The 25,408-nt window shown below is 37.2% G+C and overlaps 2 protein-coding genes across 4 annotated transcripts; one reads left to right on the top strand and one right to left on the bottom strand.

The window, feature by feature from the left end:
* The first annotated feature begins 1,311 nt into the window (after window positions 1-1,311).
* LOC127416400 (prepronociceptin-like) lies at window positions 1,312-14,976 on the top strand. Its single transcript, XM_051655743.1, has 3 exons — window positions 1,312-1,411; window positions 7,610-7,777; window positions 11,089-14,976. Exons 2-3 carry the CDS (start codon window positions 7,655-7,657, stop codon window positions 11,704-11,706), a joined length of 741 nt encoding a protein of 246 aa, XP_051511703.1. The 5' UTR covers window positions 1,312-1,411; window positions 7,610-7,654; the 3' UTR covers window positions 11,707-14,976.
* Window positions 14,525-25,408, bottom strand: znf395b (zinc finger protein 395b). 3 transcript variants are annotated; one of them, XM_051655740.1, is made up of 10 exons: window positions 25,321-25,408; window positions 22,605-22,734; window positions 22,363-22,511; window positions 20,332-20,438; window positions 19,365-19,564; window positions 19,143-19,243; window positions 17,330-17,546; window positions 17,048-17,137; window positions 16,763-16,881; window positions 14,525-15,477 (listed from the first exon to the last, which is right to left on the bottom strand). In XM_051655740.1, exons 2-10 carry the CDS (start codon window positions 22,671-22,673, stop codon window positions 15,366-15,368), a joined length of 1,164 nt encoding a protein of 387 aa, XP_051511700.1. In that variant the 5' UTR covers window positions 22,674-22,734; window positions 25,321-25,408; the 3' UTR covers window positions 14,525-15,365. The 3 variants fall into 3 exon arrangements, with proteins under 3 accessions (XP_051511700.1, XP_051511702.1, XP_051511701.1); XM_051655742.1 differs by having other exon boundaries at window positions 17,330-17,543; XM_051655741.1 differs by lacking the exon at window positions 25,321-25,408 and adding an exon at window positions 22,970-23,057.

Here is a 25,408-nt window from a genome sequence, read left to right as displayed (position 1 = left end):
TGGGCCTATCCAGACCCATATTAGCTGGTCTTACCAAATGAGTAATGCTCTCCCAATGCTGAGGCACTTGAAGTCATTATGTGATTCAAAATAATTACCTGCTGGTACACAGTATTACGGTATTTTGATTTAGCTCTGTGCTTTGGCTCACTGGATGTAAATCAAATGAAGCCCTTGAACTTACAAATTGAAGAATTCACTTCCACTGTATGTGCCTCACTGTAACCCAGATTTTCGCTTTTTTAAAAAAAGGAGGGATATGGCAAATAAAATTTTGTCTTAATCAGCATTATGCCACAAAAGTCGATTGAACGTAACTTGCTAAATATTCCTTTAAGATTCTGCACTATTTCTAGATCAATAATAAAATAGGCAAATTTGTGACACTGACCATTTTAACTCCTTTGTACAAAAGTTCAGATCTCCTTGCTTCCATTGAAGCACACAAAATGCTTTTTGGAATATTCTCAAATAATGCTGGGATAACATGATCATCAGGTTTTGCAACTTTTGAATTCCAAGTACATGCTGTCATTAAAGCAAAAGGGAGCATACCAAATACCAAGGAATTTTGAAATTTGTTAATTCAACCTTTCCCTCAAATTGTTATGCTGATCATATAATTTGCAATGAAAACAAACAGTATTCAATTTGAAAAATTTAAAATAGGAGCATTTTCATAATTGGACATTTGAGCCCCACATCTTTCAGCATTTCCTAAATGACAAGTTAGTGTTCCCCACTTATCGCCGCAGTCACAATTCTGCCTTTCCTCTGTGATGGCTGTGAAGTCTCACTGTCCACCGAGACTTCCTTTTGCCTCTGGGAGACTTTGTTTTTCTCTTGTATGCACTACTCAACTGTAAATTGCAATTCGGTATTTCGGAATTTGCAGCTCGTGCTCCCAAGTCAGTGCTTTGCTTGTTTAAAGGCACACATTATCGGGGCTACGTTTCTGATAATCAATTAAGTGATGGGAACTATGTTTGGACATATACAGCCAATACTTTATTGGATAAAACCAATGAATTTCTTGGACCATTACAAGGATAGATATACAAATTGAATCATGCATATTTTTTGCCTAGGACCTATGTCATTTCTTTTGGGGTGGGGAACAGGTGACGTTGGAAATGTCTTGTACGTCAGTGTTGACTAAGGGTAGTATGGCTGTTCAGGTTGTGCGTAATACACTCCTTAGTATAGCCCCATCCACAGACACTGGGGGGGTGGGGGTGGGGGGGCTGAACCAGAGGGAGGGGTGTGCCATTATAAGAGGAGAGAGAAAGAGAGAACAGGCAAGCAGTTGAACAAACCTTGAAGCTAAAGATTGGACGTAACCTCCACACTTCAAGACTGAAAGTGAGAGAGAGAGAGAGAGACTGAGAATAAACCCTATTACAGACTGCAGGTAACACAAGTTGTCATAGTTATTCCTTTCTTGTAATATTGTATTAGATCTAATTTCACAATGGCAAGATGCTGATTACTCCTGTATTGTGTTTTTTGTTGTTTTTTTGTTTTTGTTGTGTCTGTTGTGACAAGATTTGTTTCATTTTTGTGAGAGAGCTAGTCTATTAATGTTAATTTATATTTGTTTAAGCAAAATGTGCAACTGCAGTTTTGCCTTTCAGTAGTCACAACCTTTTTGTATATATATATATATATATATATATATATATATATATATATATATATATAATGGGGTTGTATGAACTGGGCTTATATTAATTTGGTTGGGATTTTAGTCCCTTGGTGATGTTTTAATGATTGGTGCTGCTCTTTAAATAAATCTGTTTTCCGTTACTCATGGCTTTTTCCATTTGTACCAATCAACTGACATAATATCTGCACCAAACCACCTAACGAACTCTGCATAAAGTTGGTGCAGAAACTGTTTTTATTTTTGTAAAAAAAAAATATTTTGCTGTTGCTTGTAATCTGGCCAAAAAGTTTTATCTGGAGAAACCCATTTCATTGTTACTGTTTTAAGTTTACTTATTTTTTGGCAACTTAGTTAATAATCGCCCTTTTCAAAGGATAGTTCTTTATTAGAATAGAATTAAATATGCTGGATTATGTTTATTTTGGAGGTTTACTGTTATGGGCTCCCTCAAAATTTTGAGTTCACTTGAAATTAAGTGTGCATATAACATTCTAGACTACAGTACTAGAAAAATGTGTTCCATTCTGCCTTATTGTCTGTCATTGCCTCGACTTTGATCACAGACACCTGAGTGGTTGTGCTGGGTTTGAAGTCAGTGAATAGGGAGGCAAAGTAATTTAAAATTTACAATTACCTCTAATTTCATAGATATGCAGTGATTTTCTGCAGCTGTAATGAAACTAAACTTAATTCAATGTGACCCTCTGAGACGCCCTTTAATCAACTACATAATAAGAATAGCAACAAGTGCTCTGTTCACTGATAGTACAAATTCACACTACTCGAATCACAAACCAATTAAATAATCAAATCAAGAAGACTGAAATAAATAATTGTAATAATGTAAGTTGTCTACAGTACAGGGGTGTTGCACAGTTTTCTTAATTACCTTTAATCCATGCATTCTTCATGAATGTAAAAAGCACAAGTATTAACCTTCAGCACTGTGGCAATTAATCCAGCGGACACCATATTAACAATACAAAAAGTGTGACAGTCATTTTAATATGAAAAACACATGAATAAAATATGTGCGTGATAATCACAATATTAGTTGCCTGTATATGGATGATACATAAATTATGCAAATTGCTGATAGATAAAACTGAATTTCAGAAATATGTACCAAAATTATTGGGATTAAAAATTCAGTCAAATTAAAAATTATCTTTTTACATTTAAATAATTTCTCTTCACTAAAAAATCTTATTTTCTCATATTGGACTGATCTGCTATTATTTTTACCAGTCAGAAAGCTGGTCTCTTGCCATGTGTGACAATATTACTGGTCATTATTACATAATATTAAATTATTATAATATTCCTTATTTATTAGACCTTTGACTAATATAAATTCAAGATGTACACTACATCTAAATCTAAAGTCTTTCAAATTGTGAAGATTATGCATCCCATAATGGAATTCATTCAACAATCCTCTATGGGATACAAATTCAAACATGAATGCTACTTGTCTAATTTTGTGGAATCATTAAACTTTGTACTGCATTAGGGAGGCTATTTTACCTCAGATTAATTACCTTTGCTGTGTTAAATTGATTTTACCCTAAAATCCATTAGAGCGGAAATGTTAAATGCATAATTGCATACATCTGTTAATTAGGGTTGTACTCTCTTTAACGCAGGCAAAAATAAATCTATTATATCAATTAATGCCCTCTGTGGATTTCTCGAAGTTGTCAACATTTAAGCTTGAGCAACTTATTCAATATTAATTGCACTGAAAATCACAATTACAAGATCACTCAAACTGAAGCTGTATTTATAATGTTGTCTCTTATTGATTGCAATATATAATTGTGAATTGGATTTTATCTCAAGGGTATTATCTCAACTGTTCCTATAAACTTGGACTATAACACTATATGTATCTCTAGATGGTTTCCATCTGTAGCTTACCATATCAATGTCCTGAATACTACTTGATTCAAGCACTCTGAGACTGTGGACTATGACATGCATTGAAATTTTATACTACACCTCTGCAGCTCATTGTGAGTGTTATTCAAGTGCAACTTTCTTCTAAGTCTGAATCATTTTGATTTTACATTGAAATCACAAACAATGTGAAGAAATTGTGACTATTTCAGCCAAGCCATCTAAAATCTATGCATTGGTAACTTTCATCCTTGGTTTTGATTTAAAAGGTAACACTGGCATTTATTGGATTTTCTCTTAGCAAAAATATCTTGTGCCAATAGTCCTTCAAAAAGAAACAAATATATAAACTTTTTGCTCCCACCCCGTTGTCTTTATGGTAAATTCTCTGCTCATTGTCATGGCCACAGGGAGGATAATGCAATGATTGCTGCTGTTTTGCCAGTGAAGAGGCAGTGTGTGTGGAAGGGAGACCATGATCATTTGCAGTGGGACTGCAGACTCATAGCCCTCCGGCAAATGTTGTGCTCTCAATTAAAGTAACCATGCGAATCCCTCCATTCCTCAACGAAAATGGTTATGACAATGAGAAGAGGCAAGATTATTTTGATATGATACTATTGCGAAGGGCAAAATAATAATTGCTAGATGTAGCAAATAGGTGAGCCATAATTTATGTGTAATAAATACAGGATGAAGTGCATTCACATTCAGGAGCATATAGTAGGATGATATTAATAGAAATTAAAAAGATGTTGTTCCTCCTTTCTCCTATAAACAAAGTAGAGATCAGTCGAGAAATGTTTTTTTATGTTATTTAATGATACACTGTAAAAATAGGTGACCCTATTACCTAAAAGAAAAACATTTTTTTTTTTTGGTGTAACCTAATATAATTTTGACTTGAATCAAACCAGATAATTTAGATATTACCACATAAAACACTTTTTTTTTAGGCCCAAGTGTCTGATAACAAATATGAATAACATATTTTTATTAATGCTTTAAGACACAGTAATAACTAAATAATTAATCACTAATGGTGAACCGCCTGCTTCACAAAACTAATACTGCACACAGTCAACAAAAATAATAATAATAATAATAATAATAATAATAATAATTTAACCTGTTTTATTAGCAATAAACATTTGTCAAAAGCTTTTTAATTAATGAATGCCACTTAAAATGTTAATTCTTATGGAATCTAAGACTTTGTACCATTTGCCTTCTACTATGTGGCTTAAATTAGTCTATGTCTAACTTTTTTTTTTTTTTTTGGTAAACCTGATATTAAAGAACCAAGTGTAAACATCAGTGAAAAATGTTGGTCTATCTATAAATAAAAGTAATTATTTTTTGTTGATGTTTGACATATCAAGACATTGGCCTGAAAAAAAGTGAAACATTTGCAGAATTTGCCAGCCACAATGTGTTTGCACATTTTTGTTTTAAATCAAACTTTGTGTTTAACTTTATCGGTAAACCGATATTAATGAACTGATTACTGATTAAGTGGAAAAGTGCAAATATCAGTTAAAAATATTGGTCTATCTCAAACAAAAGTAATAATGTTTGTTGATTCTTGACATGTTATGACATAATTGGCCGAAAATAAAAGGACAATACAGAACAAATTTGCCTTCTACCATGTAAGTCCAACCTCATGTCTAACTCATGGCAAACAGGATATTAGAGAACCAATAACTGATTAAGTGGAAATATCAGTTAAAAATATAAGTCTGTCTCTGAACAAAAGTGATTTATATTTGTTAATCTTGTCAAGTCATGCTATAGTTGACTGAAAAATGAAAAATTACAGAACAGAAAGCAGAGTCCAAGAAAAGCAGCAGACATGATTTCACGGTATCTGGTGGTGACTCAGTCCAGTCTTCTGCACTGATGCTTCTAAAGCAGTCATTGTACGGGGACAGAATGAAAATGGGGTTTGGTGTTTACTGTGGAGGTGATACAATCAGGTGGCTGCAGGAGAAGGCGAGCAGACTGGTCTAATCGGATTAGACACATTCCCTTAGATTAGTCACTTCATGTGGGTAAAGGCTGCGGACAGAGCATCTCCTCTAAGGGAAAATGGATCACCACAATAGAACTGAGATACCAATAAAAGATTCTATGTTAAAGGGATAGTTCATCCAAAAATGAAAATCATCATTTACCCACCCTCATGGTGTTGTTCCAAACCCACAACTTTCTTTTTTATGTGGGACACAAAATATGTTTAGCAGAATGTCAGCTTCAGTCACCATTCACTTTCATGTTGTAAATGTTGACTGAGACTAATGGAGTAAATGGTGACTGAGCCATTGCACATCCCTTATTATATTGAGGCTAATAAGTATCTTCCCAAAGGGCACAATGGCAGTGGTCAAAAGTATCACCCAGAAACGGCATTATTCTATCTATCCACAAAACAACAAAGGCACAGCATTAGTATTAGAATTGACAGTCGCTGAGTTTGATGGTTCATTTACCTTCGTATTTTGCACTTTCCCTCCAGCTGCTTTCTTGATTCCCATTATCTCTGACAAACACTTTTAATAAGAGATTAGCAGGGGATGATCATAAAAAAGTCACTCTCCAAATTGAACTGTATTAATGATGCAAAGGATTTAATTGGTTGGAAAACTTTTTTTTTTGGGTGTATTGGTTTTTGATAGTCTTGTTCCTTAGAGTGCTCTGGATACCCATGTCCACATCAGGGACTACAATTACATCAACTACATGTAGTGGTGTAGTGGGCTAAAGCACATAACTAGTAATCAGATGGTTGCTGGTTCAATCCCCACAGCCACCATCTTTGTGTCCTTGAGCAAGGCACTTAACTCCAGGTTGCTCCAGGGGGATTGTCCCTGTAATAAGTACACTGCAAGTTGCTTTGGATAAAAGCATCTGCCTAAAGTAAATTACTTTTTGTTCACTGAGCATTAGACAAATGACAATCTCAAAATGCTTTTATTGTCAAATTTTCATCATAACTCTGAAGTTCACTGAAAGATTTTTGTTGGCTTTCATCAAAGAAACCTTTTAGAGGTGTGCGTGTGTGCGTTTCGCTCCTAATGCGGTCGTGACTAATGTGTACTGGCGCAGTGCGTGAGTCAGAGTTTGATGGGAACTGCATTCCCGCTCTTCCTCTCTCGCACTCATTTTCTTCTCATTATGCCACACGCTAATCCAGACATTAATTAGGGCCTATGATGAGTTTCCTTAATTAATTTCAGTATGTGTGGAAAAAAAGAACATATGGTGGCTTTCATATTTTGACATGTTTCAACAGTAATGGTATAGTGGTGATAAATACCAATGAAAGACCTCATTTAAATCAGCCATTTTGTTATGTTACACTTTCATGTGTGAATTTTACAGGTATGTTTGGGAATTTGATTCACATTGAGTCTCGGACGTTTGGTCTTGATTGTGATTGTCATGAAGTGATCTTATCAGCAAATGGTCACGTCTTTGGCTTTAAGGGGAAACAGCACCCAATTCTGGAGTTATCTTTAAAATGCTTCATTATCGGCCCCAATATCTGGGATTAGCGAGAATTCGTTTAGCTGATTGACAACAGAAGGGTCAAAGAAGGTGTTACCAGAGCTGATTAGTGACAGGTCATACTGGCCTGGATGCGTACAAAGAGATGAATATCCTTGTGAATGGTACTACAGTCCAGGACAAAGCCTAACAAGGTGCAAAAGGCAGATTGCTGGCTGAAACGTGTCATCAAAGATGACTCATTTAGAATCCCTGGCACAGCCACATTGCCTAATATATTTCATGTCAGGATTATTTTCTTCATTTATCTGGGAATCACTTCAAATTGGCTACATTTGTTTCTGAAGCTATATGAGACAATGTCTTCTTCAATATACTGAGCTTGAGACATTAATGTAATCATACAGTTGTTAAACACACATTTGTACTGCACTGCATTTGATATCATGTGTTCATCATATAATAAAAATGAAAAGTGAAAAACGATGACCAATAGAATTCTGAATCTTCTGCTTCTCTCTCCCCTTCATTCAGTGAACCCAGTGGCTAAGTTTAGTGTGTGTGTTCTGTGAAGAAGTCATGAAGACCCCATTTTGGACCCTGTTACTCTTAAGCTTGAGCGTCACGGGTCATAGTGACTGCCAAGGGGACTGTTTAACCTGTGGACTCCTCCTACCTGAACATCAAGCTTTTAATACATTGGTGAGTGCCACAAAAATTAGCCTGACTAGTTTGAATCCAGTCTCTTTCAATCATAATTCATTGAGTGAGTTAAAGGGATAGTTCACCCAAAAAAATGAAAATTCTTTCATCATACTCTATACTTACCCTTTTGTTGTTCCAAACCAAAACATTCTGCTTAAAATCTCCTTTGGATGGTGAAATCATAAGAAATCTTATGACTTTTACTCCCATATAAAAATAAACGAACCAACGAATTATTACAATTTTTCCTAAGTTTAACCCCAAACCTAAACCTAACCATAAAGTTTAACCCCTAACCCAAACCTAAACCTAACCATAAAGTCTAACCCCATACCCAAACCCTAAACCTAACCATGTTTTTAATAGAAAAAACAACTTTTGTGTACCACGGAATAAAAAAACATGAGGGTTTGGAATTAGACAAGGGATGTGCATCCTTCCGTCATTTGTATTGCCTACATAAATATGTAATGAGCAACCACATTTGTTCAGATGTTTTCTTTCTTAAAATAAAGTGTTGGATAGATGGCTAGCCAAAATTTAAAGCCTATATTGTATCAATTTAAAATTCTGCTTGTTCATTGGTTGGTCTATATAGGAATCAAATTTTTGCCTTTTCACACAAACCAAGTCGTAACCAGTTGAACCTATTCTCTTGTTATATCATGCACTGACTGCGCAGTCTCATTTTAACTGCTACCACTTCTAGCTCAACCGTAAATGAAAGACATAATTGTAATCCAGCAAAGACGTCTGCAAGAGATCGGGAGCTGAACAAGCAATTTTACGAGGAAATTCAACTTTGTTAAAAGTAGCTTGCTGTAATCAAGTTGCTAATGACTGTGCAGACCAAACAGCTGTGACTGGGTTGATTGGGGTAATGTCAGCTCATAATTGGCTGCTGTGGCTCTGTCAGCATGCTGATGCTGTGGGTAGCAATGATTGACACTTGGTGGGGGCGCTCTTGCTGTGGCCATATGGGTCCCAGTGGGCTTGGTTTGCCTCTGTGACATGCAGTGGCATGAGACCTTAAAAAGTCATAAACAGACTCATACAAATGGCAAATTAAGACATATATTCACACTCACATACAATGTAAAATTTGTATGTTTTCCAAAGCACACATAACTCAATATTCTTTAAAAGAACAGTTCAACCAAAAATGAAAATTCTGTCATTATTAACTCACCCTCATGTCATTCCAAACCCATTGGACTTTCTGTGGAACACAAAAATAGATGTAGAAAATAAAAAGAGGGAAACAGCCACAGTCTCCGTTCACTTTCATTGCATCTTTTTTCTTTCGTCCATACAATCAAAGTGAATGGTGACTGAGGCTAACATTGTGCATAAAATCTTTTTTTTTAAATTTTTTTTATTAAACGGAAGAAAAAAAGACATATGGGTTAAGAACAACATAAGGGTGAGTAAATGATGGCAGAATCCCTTTAACTGTCCTGAAATGTATTGTCTTTCATCTCCTTTCGGATAATTCATCTCAGAGAGTCATCAGCCATGGTCAATTAATTTCCATGCATGCAACTTTTAGTTCCGCTCCATTGCTTTAAGCTGCTACACCATTTTCTCCCTATAAAACAGGGTATATCTACATAATCATCCTCAAACAGACCCAAACAGGACCTTATATGCACATTATTTGGAATGAACCAGCATTTCTCTACAGCTGAGCACTGCCGATCACATTCACAATGAAGATTTGTATCCCATTCTACTCACTCAATTATATTATCTCTTGCAATAATGTCTACATATAATTTCACATTCAAATACACTGTAACCAAGGCCACAGAAATCATTTGAAAAGTTGGGGGTATCTCTAACATAAGAGGGGGATCAAACACAGACATTTCAAAAATTCATAAGTATTTTTTGTCTTGTTTCACTCTCCCCAAAAAACTAAACATTCTTAAAGGAATAGTTCACCCAAATATAAAAATGATCTCATTATTTACTCATCCTCATGCCATCCTAGAAGTGTATGACTTTCTTTCTACTGCAGAACACAAAGTTGTTTATAAAAATATCTGAGCTCTGTTTGTCCATTCAATGCAAGTGAATGATAATCAAAACTTTGGAGCTCCAAAAAGCACATAAATGCATCATAAAAGTAATTCTATACATGAGTCCATTGGTTAAAGGTACTGTAAGCAATTTTTTCATGGAAAAATATTCAAAAAAATGTTCCAACTCCCTTAAAGATATTAATGAAATAAGTGTCCTGAGATATCTTGCCGGTCTCTGTGACAGCTGTAGACTTTGTAAACAGCAAACAAAAATGTGTCTGTGTAGTTTTCATAGTGTTGAATCTGAAGCGGATCATTGAGGCTATGATTCATAATGTTTGTCAGAAGAGGGCGCTATTGTGCCACTGTTGAATTTGACAGCCACAGGAACAAACAATGCTGCTCTTCTGCTCGGTTTTTGTCTCAAAATGTTCTTTGGGGGCGGGGTTTTGGAATGAGAGGGCGTGGCTAATTCAATAGCTCAGTCACATGAAAGCTTTAGAACGCTAAAATCGCTTACAGCACCTTTAAATCCATGTCTTCAGAAGAAATATGATATCAGCGCTCTCTTCTCTACTAATATTTCTTCTTGTTTTGTTTTTTGCAATTGAATTCTTTATGCATATTACCACGTACTGGGCAGGGAGGAGAATTTATAATAAAAAAGGACTTAAATATTGATCTGTTTCTTACCCACACCAATCATATCACCTTTACAGACATGGATTTAACAACTGGAGTCTTATGGGTTACATTTGTGCTGCCTTTATGTGCTTTTTGGAGCTTCAAAGTTCTGGCCACCATTTGCTTGAATTGAATGGACAAACAGAGCTGAGATATTTCTCTAAAAATCTTCATTTGTGTTCTGCAGAAGAAAGAAAGACACATCTGGAATGGCATGAGAGCGAGTAAATGATGAGAGAATTTTAATTTTTCTGTGAAATATTCCTTTAAAATAAGATACTACTTTAAAAGTTACTAAAATAAAGATATTAAGACAATATTTTATATTGTTTTCAGAGAATATATCTTGAATTTATTCATTTTTCTTACCCCATTTGCAAATGTTTTTTTCCCCTTGTTTTTGCATAAACCTTACAAAATTTTGTTTTATGCTTAAAAGAAAAAACAACTTAATGCAAGTTATATTCTCTGAAATCAAATTAAATAACAAATTTTCTCTGTAAAGTAATGAAAGGATGTTCAGCGTTCAATGGCTGCCATAGGCCTAGTAATATATAACCCTGTCTTAAACCTATTTCCTTATATATATCTGTTTTGCAGGTATGCATTTTGGAATGTGAGGCACAGGCATCTCGAGCCTTGACTTGGGATTTGTGTTACCAAGCAGCGGGTCTGAACCAGCTTCCCCTACCATTACAGCAGGAGGAAACTTCAAAGCGCTCTGAGGACGAAGCGGAGCCTCTGGCCACAGTGAGCATAGAGAATGATAATGGTGTGGAGTATACTGAAGCTTTGGAACGGTTTCGACACGCAGCACAAGCTCTCCGCAGCCAGCATCCGTCAGAGGAGGAGACCTCACATAAATTCGGAATTTCATATGACCCAGATCTTGACCCGGGGACAGAGGAGGAACAGGATGGCGTTGATGTGGGAGAGGAGAAGAGCAGCGAGGCAGCCGTCAGTTTATCCAAACGATTCGGAGGGTTTATGAAAGGCCGCCACGGGTTCCGAAAGTTGGTGAGCTCCGGAAGGCCTTTGCAAAAACGCTATGGTGGTTTCATAGGGATCCGAAAATCTGCCCGCAAGTGGAACAACCAGAAGCGTGTGAGTCAGTTACTGAGGCAGTACCTGAGCTTGACGGGCCGCTCGGGCCGTTCAGGTCGATCGGGCCACATCAGCAACCTCTCCGCCAGAATCCAAAGACAGAATGAAGTGTAGTACAAGCCTCTCTGGTCTTTTCACTTACCTCAACTCGACTGCTCATCAGCCATCAGTAACTGTGATCATCTATCATGCACCACAGCCAAGAACGAGATAAATCTGTGTTTAATGATCACACAAGAGGAATATTTTGTAGCGTCGGTTTTTATCATTGACATTTTCATGGTGCCGTTCCTGACATAAATCATTATTAGGCTAAATATTGCTGATGAGAACCACTGATTGTTAATTTGAGAAACAATACTTTTAGAATTAACTTGCAACATTGTGGAAAAAATAAATGGCAAAGCAGTGACACTTGAATTGAGCACGTGAATCAGTTACAATGAGAGCAGTTGTGTTTAGTGGAGTATCAGGGCATCAGGTTTTCTTGTTTTGTTTTGGGGATTGACCTTACTGAGAGAAAAGCACTTTATATTTTTACTTTACACATTGTATACTGTGCTAAAATTGGTTGTTTTGCACAGATGGATTAAAGGCCTAGAGCAATCAGACAGCTGGATGTTTTCTTAAATTCTATATTTGCTCCTAAATTAATAGCTGATTGTATTCTGTCCAAAATTAATATATAAAAAGGAATACTTGTGTAACTGTATGATGTTCTCCAATGAGTGTTTGAGTGCTGCCCCCTAGAGCTCATACTACAAATTGTTGCTGCTGTAATTTATTTATTTATTTTGAGGCAACATCACGCCGAATATGACCACATTTCCTGACAGATATACGTGAAATAAGTGTCTTGAGAAATAACAGTTGTCTCGGTGACAGTCCTAGGCTACAAAAACATGAAGGAAAATAATAATAAAAATAATAATAAAAAAAAAAAAAAAACGTAGAAAAAAGTTGAAACTCACCCCGTGAGTATCAGAAAACCTGTAGGCATTAGCTTTACTTCTGCTCATGACATTGCGTTATTTTGGCGCGGGGCTACATGTTTGTTTGAACAATGTTCAGGAAACCTGTCTGAAAACAGTCGTTATTTTTGCAATTCCATTTGGTGCCACATAAGTAGCATCTTTAAATGTTTGGTTGCAACTCATTTTCAGACAAGACTGTCAATTAATATTTATTTCTATTTAGCATGCGTTCCACATTTTATGCATTGATTTATGCATGAAAATATTATACAAATGAGTTCAGCATAGTGCTTGTCATACTCTTTCTCACATTAACACTAATTGGATAATGTCTAAAACTCACTTTAAAAAATAAATAAATTTCCGGTTCAAGACAATATAAGCTCAATTGACAGCTTTTGTGGCATAATATTGCTTACCACAAAAATTAATTTCGACTCATCCATCCTTTTCTTTTAAAAAAAGCTAAAATCGAGTTAAAGAGAGGCACAAACAGTTGAAGTCAGAAGTTTACATACACTTGGGTTGAAGTCATTAAAACTAATTTTTTATCCACTCCACAGATTTAATATTAGAAGAAGTCGTTTAGGACATCTACTTTGTGCATGACACGAATAATTTTTCCAACAATTGTTTACAGACAGATAGTTTCACTTTTAATCGACTACCACAATTCCAGTAGGTCAGAAGTTTACACACACTAAGTTAACTGCCTTTAAGCAGCTTGGAAAATTCCAGAAAATGATGTCAAGCCTTTAGACAGATAGCCAATTAGCTTCTGATAGGAGGTGTACCTGTGGATGCATTTTAAGGCCTACCTTCAAACTCAGTGAATCTTGCTTGACATCTTGAAAAAATAAAAAGAAATCAGCCAAGACCTCAGAAAAAAAATTGTGGGCCTCCACAAGTCTGGTTCATCCTTGGGAGCAATTTCCAAACGCCTGAAGGTACCACTTTCATCTGTACAAACAATAGTATGCAAGTATAAACACCATAGGACCACGCAGCCATCATACCGCTTTGGAAGTTTCCTAGAGATGAACGTAGTTTGGAGCGAAAATTGCAAATCAATCCCAGAACAACAGCAAAGGACCTTGTGAAGATGCTGAAGGAAACAGGTAGACAAGTATCTATATCCACAGTAAAACGAGTCCTATATCGACATAACCTGAAATGCTGCTCAGCAAGGAAGAAGCCACTGCTCCAAAACCACCATAAAAAAGCCAGACTACAGTTTGGAAGTGCACATGGAAAAAAATATCTTCGGATTCGGAGGGGCAGGGGTGGCTGGGGTTGGATGGGGGGCCTCCAAGTAGGATTTCGTTTAGAGCCCCCATATGCTTAGAAAAGACCCTGGCGAACGATGTCACATCGCAGCTGCTTGAGGCTGTATACACGCGTTGAAACGAATGTTCTAAACTGTTTGTCTTGATGGCAGAAGTAGCACCTGCAGCACAAAATGTGTGTTTACTGCGACTTGACTTTCGACTTTCAGTGTAGACAGCATCATTATTTATAATGGGAGTGATTTGCTTTTGTCACGCCGTCCCGCTCGCATCTTGTGTAGACACTAGACAGGGTGTCAGTGCCTCACTGTTGCCCAGATTTTTGTTGTTTTTTAAAGAAAAGGAGGGGCAAGTCAAAAATGTTTGTGGTAATCAGTACAATGCCACAAATGCTGTTTCTTTGAGCTGAACTTGTACTGAACCTGGAATATTCCTTTAAAACCACCAACATGTAAAGAATGAGCAGATAGTCTTTAAGTGTACTTTTACAGTATTCTACATTTACATGCTTGATTGTATCTGTGTAAACTCATTCTTCAAGCATTTTTGGAAAGCAAGTTTTTCTTTTAATCCTTTCCACTTGTACATGAACTGCACATAAAAGGCCAATAAAATAATTTTAAAATTGTTCATTATTTGTCATGCACAAATGACAAGCCTTTGAAAGTTGCATATTTTATCTTGTGTCTTTTTAATAATACGTAACAATATCTCTCTTTTTTCAATATAGTGTTACACTTTCAAATCATTTATATGTTCCCTAGGTTATGATCCAGTATTGTACATGTAAGACCTTAACACTGTTTGGAAGGATGACAAGAAACTTACAAAAGGAGCAAGCCCAAACTGTTCTCAGGGCAGTGTTCAGTCAAACTCCCTTTAGCTTTGCAATAGCACTTTGGTATTCAATCAAAAGTTTATAGCTGCACTTTTATCTCCATCGTAAACACACTCTAGCCACTATAATGGCTAACATCGGTCTCATCTTTCACTCAACTCTTTAGCTTTATATCTGGCAGTTTAGACTGATTAGGAAGCGCTATGGCAAACGACCTTAGTCAAACCCTGCTAAACTTAAAGTTGACAAAATTCTGAGTAAATACGTAAAAAAAAAAAAGACAAAACATGACATTACACTGTTTCAGCTTCCAGGCTATCAAAACAGCAATAGAAAAAACATCAAAGCAATACACTGTCCACAGTATACAAAAAAAATCACTTAAATATCTCAGGTGTGTATGTAGTGCAGGACTGGGGCAGCAAAAAAAAACCTTTTTCAGATTCAGGGTTACACATTAGTCTTTAGGAGGGGTTGGAATCCTACTACTCCACACATTCTTGACAACTAGTACCAGCGCTCACTTTGTGGAAAAACATAACAAAAACACTTGACTCCGGTAGGAAAAAAAAAGGTAGAAAATTGAAAATAGGGATCCTCTACAGTGCAGAAATAGTTGGAGGAAAGAAAGATAATGGAGATTCTTCCATGTCTCATTAAGTCTTTGTTTTTTTTTTAGTCTGGGAATCGTTGGCAGGCTTTCTTCCAACGACAGGCAGTGCACCACTGGTCCCTGCGTTCCACTCCATAAACTTTTCGGCACTTTTTGGCATCACCTCGGCCCTTCCTAAAGACACAAAAAGAATGAGTTCACAGTAAATGTGAAAATATGCAGTTGTACATTCAGGTCTAGTGCCCTATCCCTTTAAAGGTGCACTCAGTAACTTTTTGTTTGTGTCATCTTGGACTTACAGTGACACCTAGTGGTGTGGATACAGCATCATTCAAAATCAACAGTTTTCAGTTACAGATGCCATTGTAGAAATTCACAATCCACAATCATTTATGATTAATTTAATCCAAGAGTGAAAGTGTCCAATAACAAGCTGGTTACCAGTGTTGGGTGTAATGCATTACTAAGTAATTCATTACTGTAATTAAATTACTTTTTCATTGAAAAAAGTAAAGTAAGGGATTACTCTTGATTTTTCAGTAATTTAATTAGTTACCTCTGATGTAATTGCGTTAAATACTGTATAGACTATAGAGAAATTCTATATTAAACAACAGTGAATTTAAAATCGAAATTTAACGTCTAATGTTAAAATATATGTTTTCTAATTTAACGCTACCCCCTTAAATTCTTTGGCCATATGATTTATTTGGAAGAATTAAAAGAACAGTTTCACGTCTATCCATGTATTTTTCATCTGGTCGAGGTTGATAAGGGTTTTAGAAAGTAATCAGTAATAAGTAATGCAATTACTTTTCATACGAGTAATTAGTACAGTAATCTAATTACACTGTAGAAGATGTAATTAGCAGTTAGTAATTAATTACTTTTTTTAGAGTAATTTACCCAACACTGCTGGTTACTGAGATTAAGCGAGTAGTATTCAGCTGGTCATGTGATTCTAAAATGGCATCCCCCATGAGGGCGCCCCTGCCCCATGTAGAATAAAACAGCTTTTAAAAGGTAACTGATATGAGTAGAGTCCTCATCTCATGTAAGTGCTCATGATTATATACATATATTTCCAAATTTAAATTAATTTGTTTAGGAGTAAATCTTTTTTAATGAGGAAAATAATTACTGAGTGCACCTTTAAAATTACTTTTGTTGGTGTAACCTAATGGAGTCAGCTTGATTCAGTCATATTAAATAATTTTTTGACATAAAACCAATTAAGTTACCTGGACTTGTTACCACATGAAGCTCATTTTACTGTATGGTCAACATTTTTACAGTGTATGTAACAGGAGATTCAATATTAATTTTAATAACAAAGCACATCATGCTTATAGTAAAATGTGATTCAAATATTCTATTACAGATTGTACTTTGATTGAATGCCTATTTGTTGAATATAAAGGACATCATTCAGCTTAGCAAGTCAATGGCAGTCTAATACCTGAAAGAACAGTGCCCTCTGGAGGGAGATGCACTCATGGTCTGTGATCTGGTGGGGGTGCTGTTACGCTGTAGCCACTGCTCTCCAACACTCACTGACCGGCTGCGAGATGCTGGAATCTACAACGGAATGGTCAACATTATAGCTGTATGATCAAAGTCATTCCATTTGGGAAAAAAACAGATAGACCCAGGTTACAAAGGACTAACAAAGTAAAGAAAGGGCAGTCACAAATAGATGCTGTCTTGCATTGGAAACCAACAGCTTTTAGAGAGACTGACCAACCTGACGTTTCTGCTGGACATCACCAGGCGGAATCCAGCTACAAAAGGTGGGTGAGCCTGGAGAGACTGTGATCTGAATGGGCGTGCAGGCCTACAAGAAGGAAAAAAAAAAACAGGAACTGTTTAACTAAAAACATAGAATTTACAGCGACAAAAGTCATCTTAGCAAATACAGATTATACATGTGGCAATCCTGATCACATCTACATTATTAAAACAACATGAATGAATCGGTTTCACTTGTAAATGCATAACTACCATGTTTAAAAAGTGAGACCTTTACCTGATAGAGATGTTCAGTATGAATCTGCCACACACTGCTTGGAGCTGATTGGCTGAGAGGGCTTGACTGGACTGGGGTGGATTGTCTTTGTGTGGACCCACAGGGAGTCCAGGCCCCGCTAGAGAATGAGGGAGAAGGAGAAGAAGTGTCCTCATCTTCAGAGGAGACCTCTGTGTAGTAGAAGTCTTCCTCTCTATGAGACTGCTCTGAGCCCCTGCTGTTTGAGGAAAAAAAAAATAAAAGAGGAGAAGAATAGGAACTATTATTTGTTGCTTATTTGCAGGCCCAGAAATTAATGTGAATTTATGTAGTTCAACAGTATTTTTATTAAAAAAATATATCACATAGTGAAGGAAATTCAGCAAATAAGTGGTCTGCATACATGGGAATGCCATCATTAATGTTTAAAAAACATCCCAGGTGGAAATCTCAAGAAGTTGGTTGAGAGAAAACCCAGAGTGTGCAGAACTGTAATAGGAAGACTAGAAAGGGTGGCTAATTTGAAGAAGCTAAAATATGAGGTATTTGTTTAACATTTTGGTCATTAGTACATACTTTGTGCTATTCCAATAGTTTTGCTTACTATTATTCTAGAATATGGAAAATATTATTAATAATAAAGAATGAGTAGGAGTGTTCAAACATTTGACTGGTAGTGTATATCATTAAGCTACATCACATGCTAAACATTGAGAGAACATTATTAAAGGATCATTCCGGGTTCAATGCAAGTTAAGCTCAGTTGACTGCATCTGTCGCATTATGTTAATTATCACAAAAAATTATTTCAAGGTTACAGTGAGACACTTACAATGGAAGTGAATTTGGCCAAATTTGAGAAATGTGAAGCTTTTAATTTCATAAATGCACTTACATAAATTTGTCTATTAAAACTTGTGAATTATTTGAGCTGTAAAGTAGTTTAAACCTTTGTTTTTCGATCGTTTTAGAGGTTTAAGGCATTATGTCTTTATGGCAACAAAGTTGTAAAATTGGATATAACTTTACAAAGAAAAGGCTAATAAGCAATTTTATCATGGGGCCTGGGTAGCTCAGCGAGTATTAATGCTGACTACCACCCCTGGAGTCGCGAATTCGAATCCAGGGTGTGCTGAGTAACTCCAACCAGGTCTCCTAAGCAACCAAATTGGCCCGGTTGCTAGGGAGGGTAGAGTCACATGGGGTAACCTCCTCGTGGTCACAATTAGTGGTTCTCGCTCTCAATGGGGCACGTGGCAAGTTGTGCGTGGATCGCGGAGAGTAGCATGAGCCTCCACATGCTAGGAGTCTCCGCGGTGTCATGCGCAATGAGCCACGTGATAAGATGCGTGGATTGACTGTCTCAGAAGCGGAGGCAACTGGGACTTGTCCTCCGCCACCCGGATTGAGGTGAGTAACTGCGCCACCACGAGGACCTACTAAGTAGTGGGAATTGGGCATTCCAAATTGGGGAGAAAAGGGGATACAAAAAATAAAAAAAAATATTTTATCACACTAAAATCATGTTAATACAAATTGCTTACATCTTGTGGCAATATTTCAGAAAACGTGAGTATTTTAACATTAACGGACTGGCCCCATTCACTTCCATTGTTAGTGCCTCATTTTAAACCAGATTGTTGCTTTTTTTAAAGAAAAGAATGGACGAGTCAAAATTAATTTTTCAGCTAATCAATATTATGTCACAAATGCTATCGACTGAGATGAACTTGTATTGAACCCTGAATATTCATTTAAAGATGCATCGTCATATCATTCCGTTACATTCTCAGTTGTTCAGTTGTATGAGTTTGGTATATGCAGACATACTCACCCCAGGTGAAGAATACGAATGTGTCTTTTCATTCCAACTCGTGATGTCAGCACTTTCCCACAGCCAGGCCACAGACACCTGTATGCTCCCCTGCTCAAGCTCTGAGAGGGACAGAGAAAAAGAAAGTGTGACTTAGACATACGTTATTTTTTAATACATCAGCTCAAAACACTTCCTATTGACCCTCAGGTTCAGCAACCTGACAAGTCATGTCATTCTCACCTTGCACCTCCTGGCCTCCAGCTCCTCACATGCAGCTTGGTCCAGTTCCATGTGCAATCCCTCATCTATAGGTTGACCCGGGCTTCTGTCCATCTCGGTGACCGACGGAGAGGGAGCTGGACTTACACTGCCATGGTCCCAGCTCCAGTAACCGCTACTGCCACTGTCAGACAGCTCACCTCCACCACACTCCATGTCCCCTAGAGCCACAGGCAAAGCACACAGAAAGTGTGAATAACATGGATAAACAAGTTCCAAATGAACATGGTCTTATAGTGGTGCGTAGATCAGTTTTGGTCAATAAGTTAAAGAAGTGGATGATGATCCGCTTGATACTTTTTATTAGATTCCACTTGGGGACGAAAACCACAAACATTTCGGCATTAGTTCTTCCTCACTGATAAATTAATTGTCTGTTTGTGTTTGCAAAACATAGCGCCAATAAACCCTGTAATCCGGTAAATGCAGTAACGCTGGTAAATCCCTGATTGTGTCACACTGGAATCATGTTAGCATGTAAAATGTTTGTGTCTTGTGGCTATATTCCTAAAAGATATGGTATTTTAACATTATTGGACTGGCCCTGTTTACTTAGCTGCATAGACAAATATAGGATGCTCCCTTGCTCCCTATTTAGTGAATGACTTAACCTCCAGTGTGCTGTCTGTCTGCACTGGTATCAGAACAGTTCAAAATGCATCTTATTTTCATCCTAACATCCTAATTTTTAACCACTAAAAACTCATTTAGGTTTCTTAACAGATATAGTTTTGTTTGCGTTTCTCCCAAAGACAAACTGGAACATTCCTTTAATAAGTACAAATATATTCAGTAAAACTGTATTTATAAACTTTATGTAATGAAATTGATTTAAAACAAATTGGCTGTGTCACTTTTTTAAGCATACACTGCTAAGTTTTCAGTGTCTGTTTGTTTAGATCCAGCTTCCAAAAGAAGCTCAGCTCACCTGGGAGGAGGTCTCTCTGTGGGGGACTTTGGACCACTGGACTGCAAGACAGACTTGTGAGCACCATTGCAGCCATTATCTCATCCATCTCCACTGACTCAGGACTCCTGTAATATGGCATGAAGGAATGCTTTTATAAACACTATATTACACAACAGCTTGGATTATAGGTTTACAAATAATGCACGTATGGCATACAACAACATTTTCACAAAAAAAAAAAATATCATATGGTTAACTCATCTATAAAAATAACATACATTTTCCAACAGAGGCCAGTTTATTTAATTCTGCTTAAGTAGAGGGGCCTGGGTAGCTCAGCGAGTACTGATGCTGACTACCACCCCTGGAGTCGCGAGTTCGAATCCAGGGTGTGCTGAGTGACTCCAGCCAGGTCTCCTAAGCAACCAAATTGTCCCGGTTGCTAGGGAGGGTAGAGTCAAATGGCGTAACCTCCTTGTGGTCGCGATTAGTGGTTCTCGCTCTCAATGGGGCGTGTGGTAAGTTGTGTGTAGATTGCGGAGAGTAGCATGAGCCTCCACATCAGTATCCGCAGTGTCATGCACAATGAGCCACGTGATAAGATGCGCGGATTGACTGTCTCAGAAGCGGAGGCAACTGAGACTTGTCCTCCGCCACCCGGATTGAGGTGAGTAACCGCGCCACCACGAGGACCTACTAAGAAGTGGGAATTGGGCATTCCATATTGGGGAGAAAAGGGGATAAAAAATAAATAAATAATTCTGCTTAAGTAGAACTAATCTGTTATGGGAAGGGGTGTTATTACATTATATTCAAACATTCCTGATGTGGTCACAGCCTGTGCAAGACAACCATCTAAAGCAGGGGTACTCAATTAAAGTTCCAAGAGGTCCGGTCTCTACATTTCCTTCCCAGCAAAGGTCCGGATAGTATGTAGCTTACATGGTGTCAGTAGTTATATGGCTAGGAAATTATGTTTCTTTTTTTAAAATAGATTTTATAACTTGCCATATTGACAGCAATAGTACTTTGTAAAAAAAATCCTGATGAGGACATTGGGGGCCCAGAGACAGCTAGTGGAGTCTGAGAGAAAATATTTCATCAAGACTTCATCAGTTGAGGGCACCTGAGTGTGAATATTAAAAGATAAGATCAACAGTTTGTTTTGAAGCTGAATGACAGCAGTCCAGTTTTGTTGAAATATTTTTACATTCAGAATCTATACCTATGTATGGGACATAAGAGTCCCTTTTGACAGATAAAATACTGTGGGATCAGGGGTGTCCCCTGAGAGAAAATGTATAAAAATGTAAAAGCCTGAATGGACCATTTTTATATTTTCCTTAAACTAAGAATCTACTAACAACAATCAAACAATGTACGTAACAGTGAAGCATTAAATATTTGTTTGATTAATTTAAGGATAAATAGGCTTTCCTTGCCATGATCACATCTCTGCTTAATTTTCACAAAATTAGAACAAAAATCTGTTTATTATGAAAGGCTCCTAACATGCTGATTAATGAAGCTAAATTTAGATGGAAAAAACATTATAGTCTTAAGGTGGCACGTTAACTTGTCCTGACACAAACCTGGCTTGCCTGAACCGGCTGAATCACATATCAGACAGATGAAGATAGTTTCACTTCACTGCAGTAAAATTAGTTTTCTGCAGTGTGTTTAAGCGAAAGTTACCAGTATCTGTAGCGGTGTCGCCGTACAGTAAATTAGGCTTTATGCAGCGCCTCATGTCTATAGCGGGGAGAGAGGCAACACACGCGGAGCGGGAATAAAGTGAGTAGCGCTGAACGTGCTTTATTCCCGCTCTAGAGAGAAATATTTCCCTCTAGCGCTGAATGCTATTTATTCCTGCTCCGCGGGCGAATACACGTATGCTTACATAATCACTTAGCCAGGTGTCGGATAACTAGCAAAAAGCTTCAGAGCTCGGTCCGGATTTAATTGTCCTTCGGTTCGGTCCGGATCCAGACCGGAGTCCGCCAATTGAGTACCCCTGATCTAAAGGGATGATGTGGTTCTGTAAATCACCTGTAAGGTAAATCCACACCAGAAGACCGTGGGAAGGAAAGAAGCTTTGTTTGCTGTGTGTTGGCATCGGCAGACCACTCTCTCCCGGGCCCTTTATTCATCTTCTGTACACTCACCCCTTCTCCCTGACCACAGCTCTGCATGTATATCTGTAAAGATTTGTATCAGTTTATCTCTAAATGCATCTATACATCAGTTGTTTTATTTGTAACTCAAGTAATCTGTTCTGTTGTTGTACATACCAATCCGTCCTGCCACTCTGTGCTCGTCTGTACTTCGTCGAGTCCTGCCCTGGATCCCACCGCTGCCATGCTGTGCCCTCTCAGAACTGAGACAGGCTAAACAGTCTGCTTTGACTCTCCTCACAAAAATCTGAAAGCAGGGTAATGCATGTTACGACCATGCATACTGGGCTATATTTGATCTGAACATCAAAATGGCTGAAAATAACGGTCTTTGTGGCCAAAAAAAAAAAAAAAAAAAAAAAAAAAGCAAAATACATTTGCAAACAACAACAAAGCACCTATTCAACACTTTAAGCTCAGATATAGACAATAAAATGTTAACAACCAAACAGGCAGTAATGTAATATAAGAGTAAAAACTACCTTTATCGAATACACACGACAGTTTGCTGCATTTGGACAAACAGCACACTAGGATATTGCACTATGGCTTTACTTTTTTTAGGGCAACACACCCCCTGACTATCAGCCTCTCAGATACTGTAATTTTGGAATTGGTAGTGAAATCATAGAGACATCAAAACGCTGTACAGGAATTGGGAACGGATTAAGCTGGCGCCACACTAGCAGTCTTCAAACATCTAAATTTTGGCCAAGGGTGTCACACATGCAGACTGTTTTGCTGAGATCTCGCTCTCTTCAGTTGGAGGTATGACACACCTGCTGATTAACCCTTAAATGCATACCTCGGGTCCTAACCCAACACCTCTTTAGTAATCCTCAATCTATTGCTTATAAATAGTGTAAAAAACAAAAAAAAAGGCAAAATTGCAACAATTGTTTTTAATTTATTTTTTTATAATGGTTAAGTACCAAAAGTGTATAGGGTTATTAGAGACCCGAGGTATGCAAGAGTTTTTTTTTTTTTTTTTTGCACTTCCATAAATTATATTTTTTATGATTATTTCATATCTATGTTTAAGTTTATAATCACAGGATATCTATTTATTTGTTTTATTACAAGACAAATAAGTACTATATTCATACAAATAAATACTATATCACGTTGACTTTCTGTGCAACAATGAATTATCAACAATGGTGAATTATCAGTATTCAATATGCATGTACACATACATTTTTTACATGCAATTTCTTACTCAAGGTGGCACTGATGTTTCTGTGATTGACTTGATTTACATTTGACATTGCTATTTGATGAAGAAACAACACTGAAGTAAACTATAGCAAGTACAACACATGAACAGTATGATATGACTATTGCCATTTGGGTGTACTACTGAAATAATGCAAGTTGTGCATCTATTTAGACTCAATAGGTAGCTGAGAAAATACATAAGTGTAACGTATATGTGTAACTTATGTTTTTTTACATCCATTTTTGATAGATATAAGTGCCGGGTCTCTAAAGACCCAAATCGTTAGAGTGTTTTTGGAAAATTACCAAGTACTTAAGAATGTTAAGAATAGTGGAGGGGTGACAGTCAAACCTACTCACCACAAGTGGGTTTAAAAAGCGAGACTCAGCGCAGCGACTAAACAGAATGCGGGTGTCCCAAGACACGTACTTCAAGTTACAAGTCTTAATAGGGGCCATTCACACCGAACACATATTTTTTACAGTTGGAGTTCTGTTTAACCTGACACAGTCTCTAAAAAACACGGCACTTCTATGCAAAACGGTGAAAAAAACAGCGAGATGCAGCACTACAGTCAAAGACCAAAAACAACTGAAAAACAGTGCGGATGGATGCAAAAAGTACCAGTACTTGGCATGAATGGCCCCTTAATTTTAATAATAAAACATTTACATGTCTTCAATTAATTCAGCCCCAAAAGCTTGACAAACAGGCTCAATTGAAACTTTGTTTTGTAAATAATTTTAGCCTAAGGTGTGTTATCTGTGGTTTTTTGTAAACTCAAAACTGTTTTTGAAATTTGCCATAGATTATAATATAATGTAAGGCACTCAAAGTCTAACGGTTAGACTTTGAGTGCCTAACAGTGTATTATAATTTAGATTCTAACCTATAGAAATCAAAATCGTTCTTTACTAAATTCCAAAAAGGTCTTCTTTTTGCATACTAGATTGTATTTGGTCTTTTTTCCTGCTTTAATGAAGGAAAAAGGCCTGATGCAGCATTTCATTTTAAAAGAACTTTTAATACAATTATTTTTCTACCTTGCAAGCACTGGTATATTTCCTTCAGTAAATGCAAATCTAGCTTGTTTATTTGGAACAACTGAATTAACATGTGCCTTTTTTTAAATCCAGTTCCACACTTTGGCTGAGACGCTAATGGGCGTTTACATCGAGCAAAACACACCCTTCCCACTGTAGGCGGGAAGTGTGTTCTGATTGGTCAAATCGGTTTCTCGAAAGGCACGCCCCCGCCGAGCAACGTGTTCGTACACGAGTTTCAGCTCGAGCCTCTGTGTTAATGTAAAAATCCAAAAGGCAAAACAGAAATTTGCAATTAAATAAAACACATTTGTGCAAATAATTATCTCGAATTTGCAGACATTATTTGCATTAAATCTACAAAAAAACGTGCACTAGACTACCAAACTAAGACAATTAATTTCATAGAGAAACTGATTTTTTTTCTCGAAACAGAATTGCGGCAGGATAAAATTCAGTGCTGTACGACCTAAAAGAATAAGTCTCTAAACATGCTCTAACGACGTAACTTAAATGATGCTCAGTATCTGCCGTGCCGGCACGGGAAAACCTGCGGTTTTAAGCATTTTACCTTCAATGTTTTCGCAGGGAAATATGCCGCTTCCTGCTGCTCAGTCGTCCCCTCTGCCGTCAGTCAGTCAGGGGGTTGTACCACGTCG

This window comes from Myxocyprinus asiaticus, chromosome 25 (genome assembly GCF_019703515.2).
Source record: "Myxocyprinus asiaticus isolate MX2 ecotype Aquarium Trade chromosome 25, UBuf_Myxa_2, whole genome shotgun sequence".
Lineage (NCBI taxonomy): Eukaryota > Metazoa > Chordata > Actinopteri > Cypriniformes > Catostomidae > Myxocyprinus > Myxocyprinus asiaticus.
This window is presented reverse-complemented; position numbering and strand designations above follow the sequence as displayed.

Coding starts and splice junctions, on each gene's coding strand:
- znf395b (XM_051655740.1), bottom strand. CDS start 22,673: ATGGCAGCGGTGGGATCCAGGGCAGGACTCGACGAAGTACAGACGAGC. Junction 16,882..17,047: donor ATGTCCAGCAGAAACGTCAG/GTTGGTCAGTCT, acceptor ATTCCGTTGTAG/ATTCCAGCATCTCGCAGCCG. Junction 15,478..16,762: donor AGAGGGCACTGTTCTTTCAG/GTATTAGACTGC, acceptor TTGTGTCTTTAG/GAAGGGCCGAGGTGATGCCA.
- LOC127416400 (XM_051655743.1), top strand. CDS start 7,655: ATGAAGACCCCATTTTGGACCCTGTTACTCTTAAGCTTGAGCGTCACG. Junction 7,778..11,088: donor ATCAAGCTTTTAATACATTG/GTGAGTGCCACA, acceptor TCTGTTTTGCAG/GTATGCATTTTGGAATGTGA.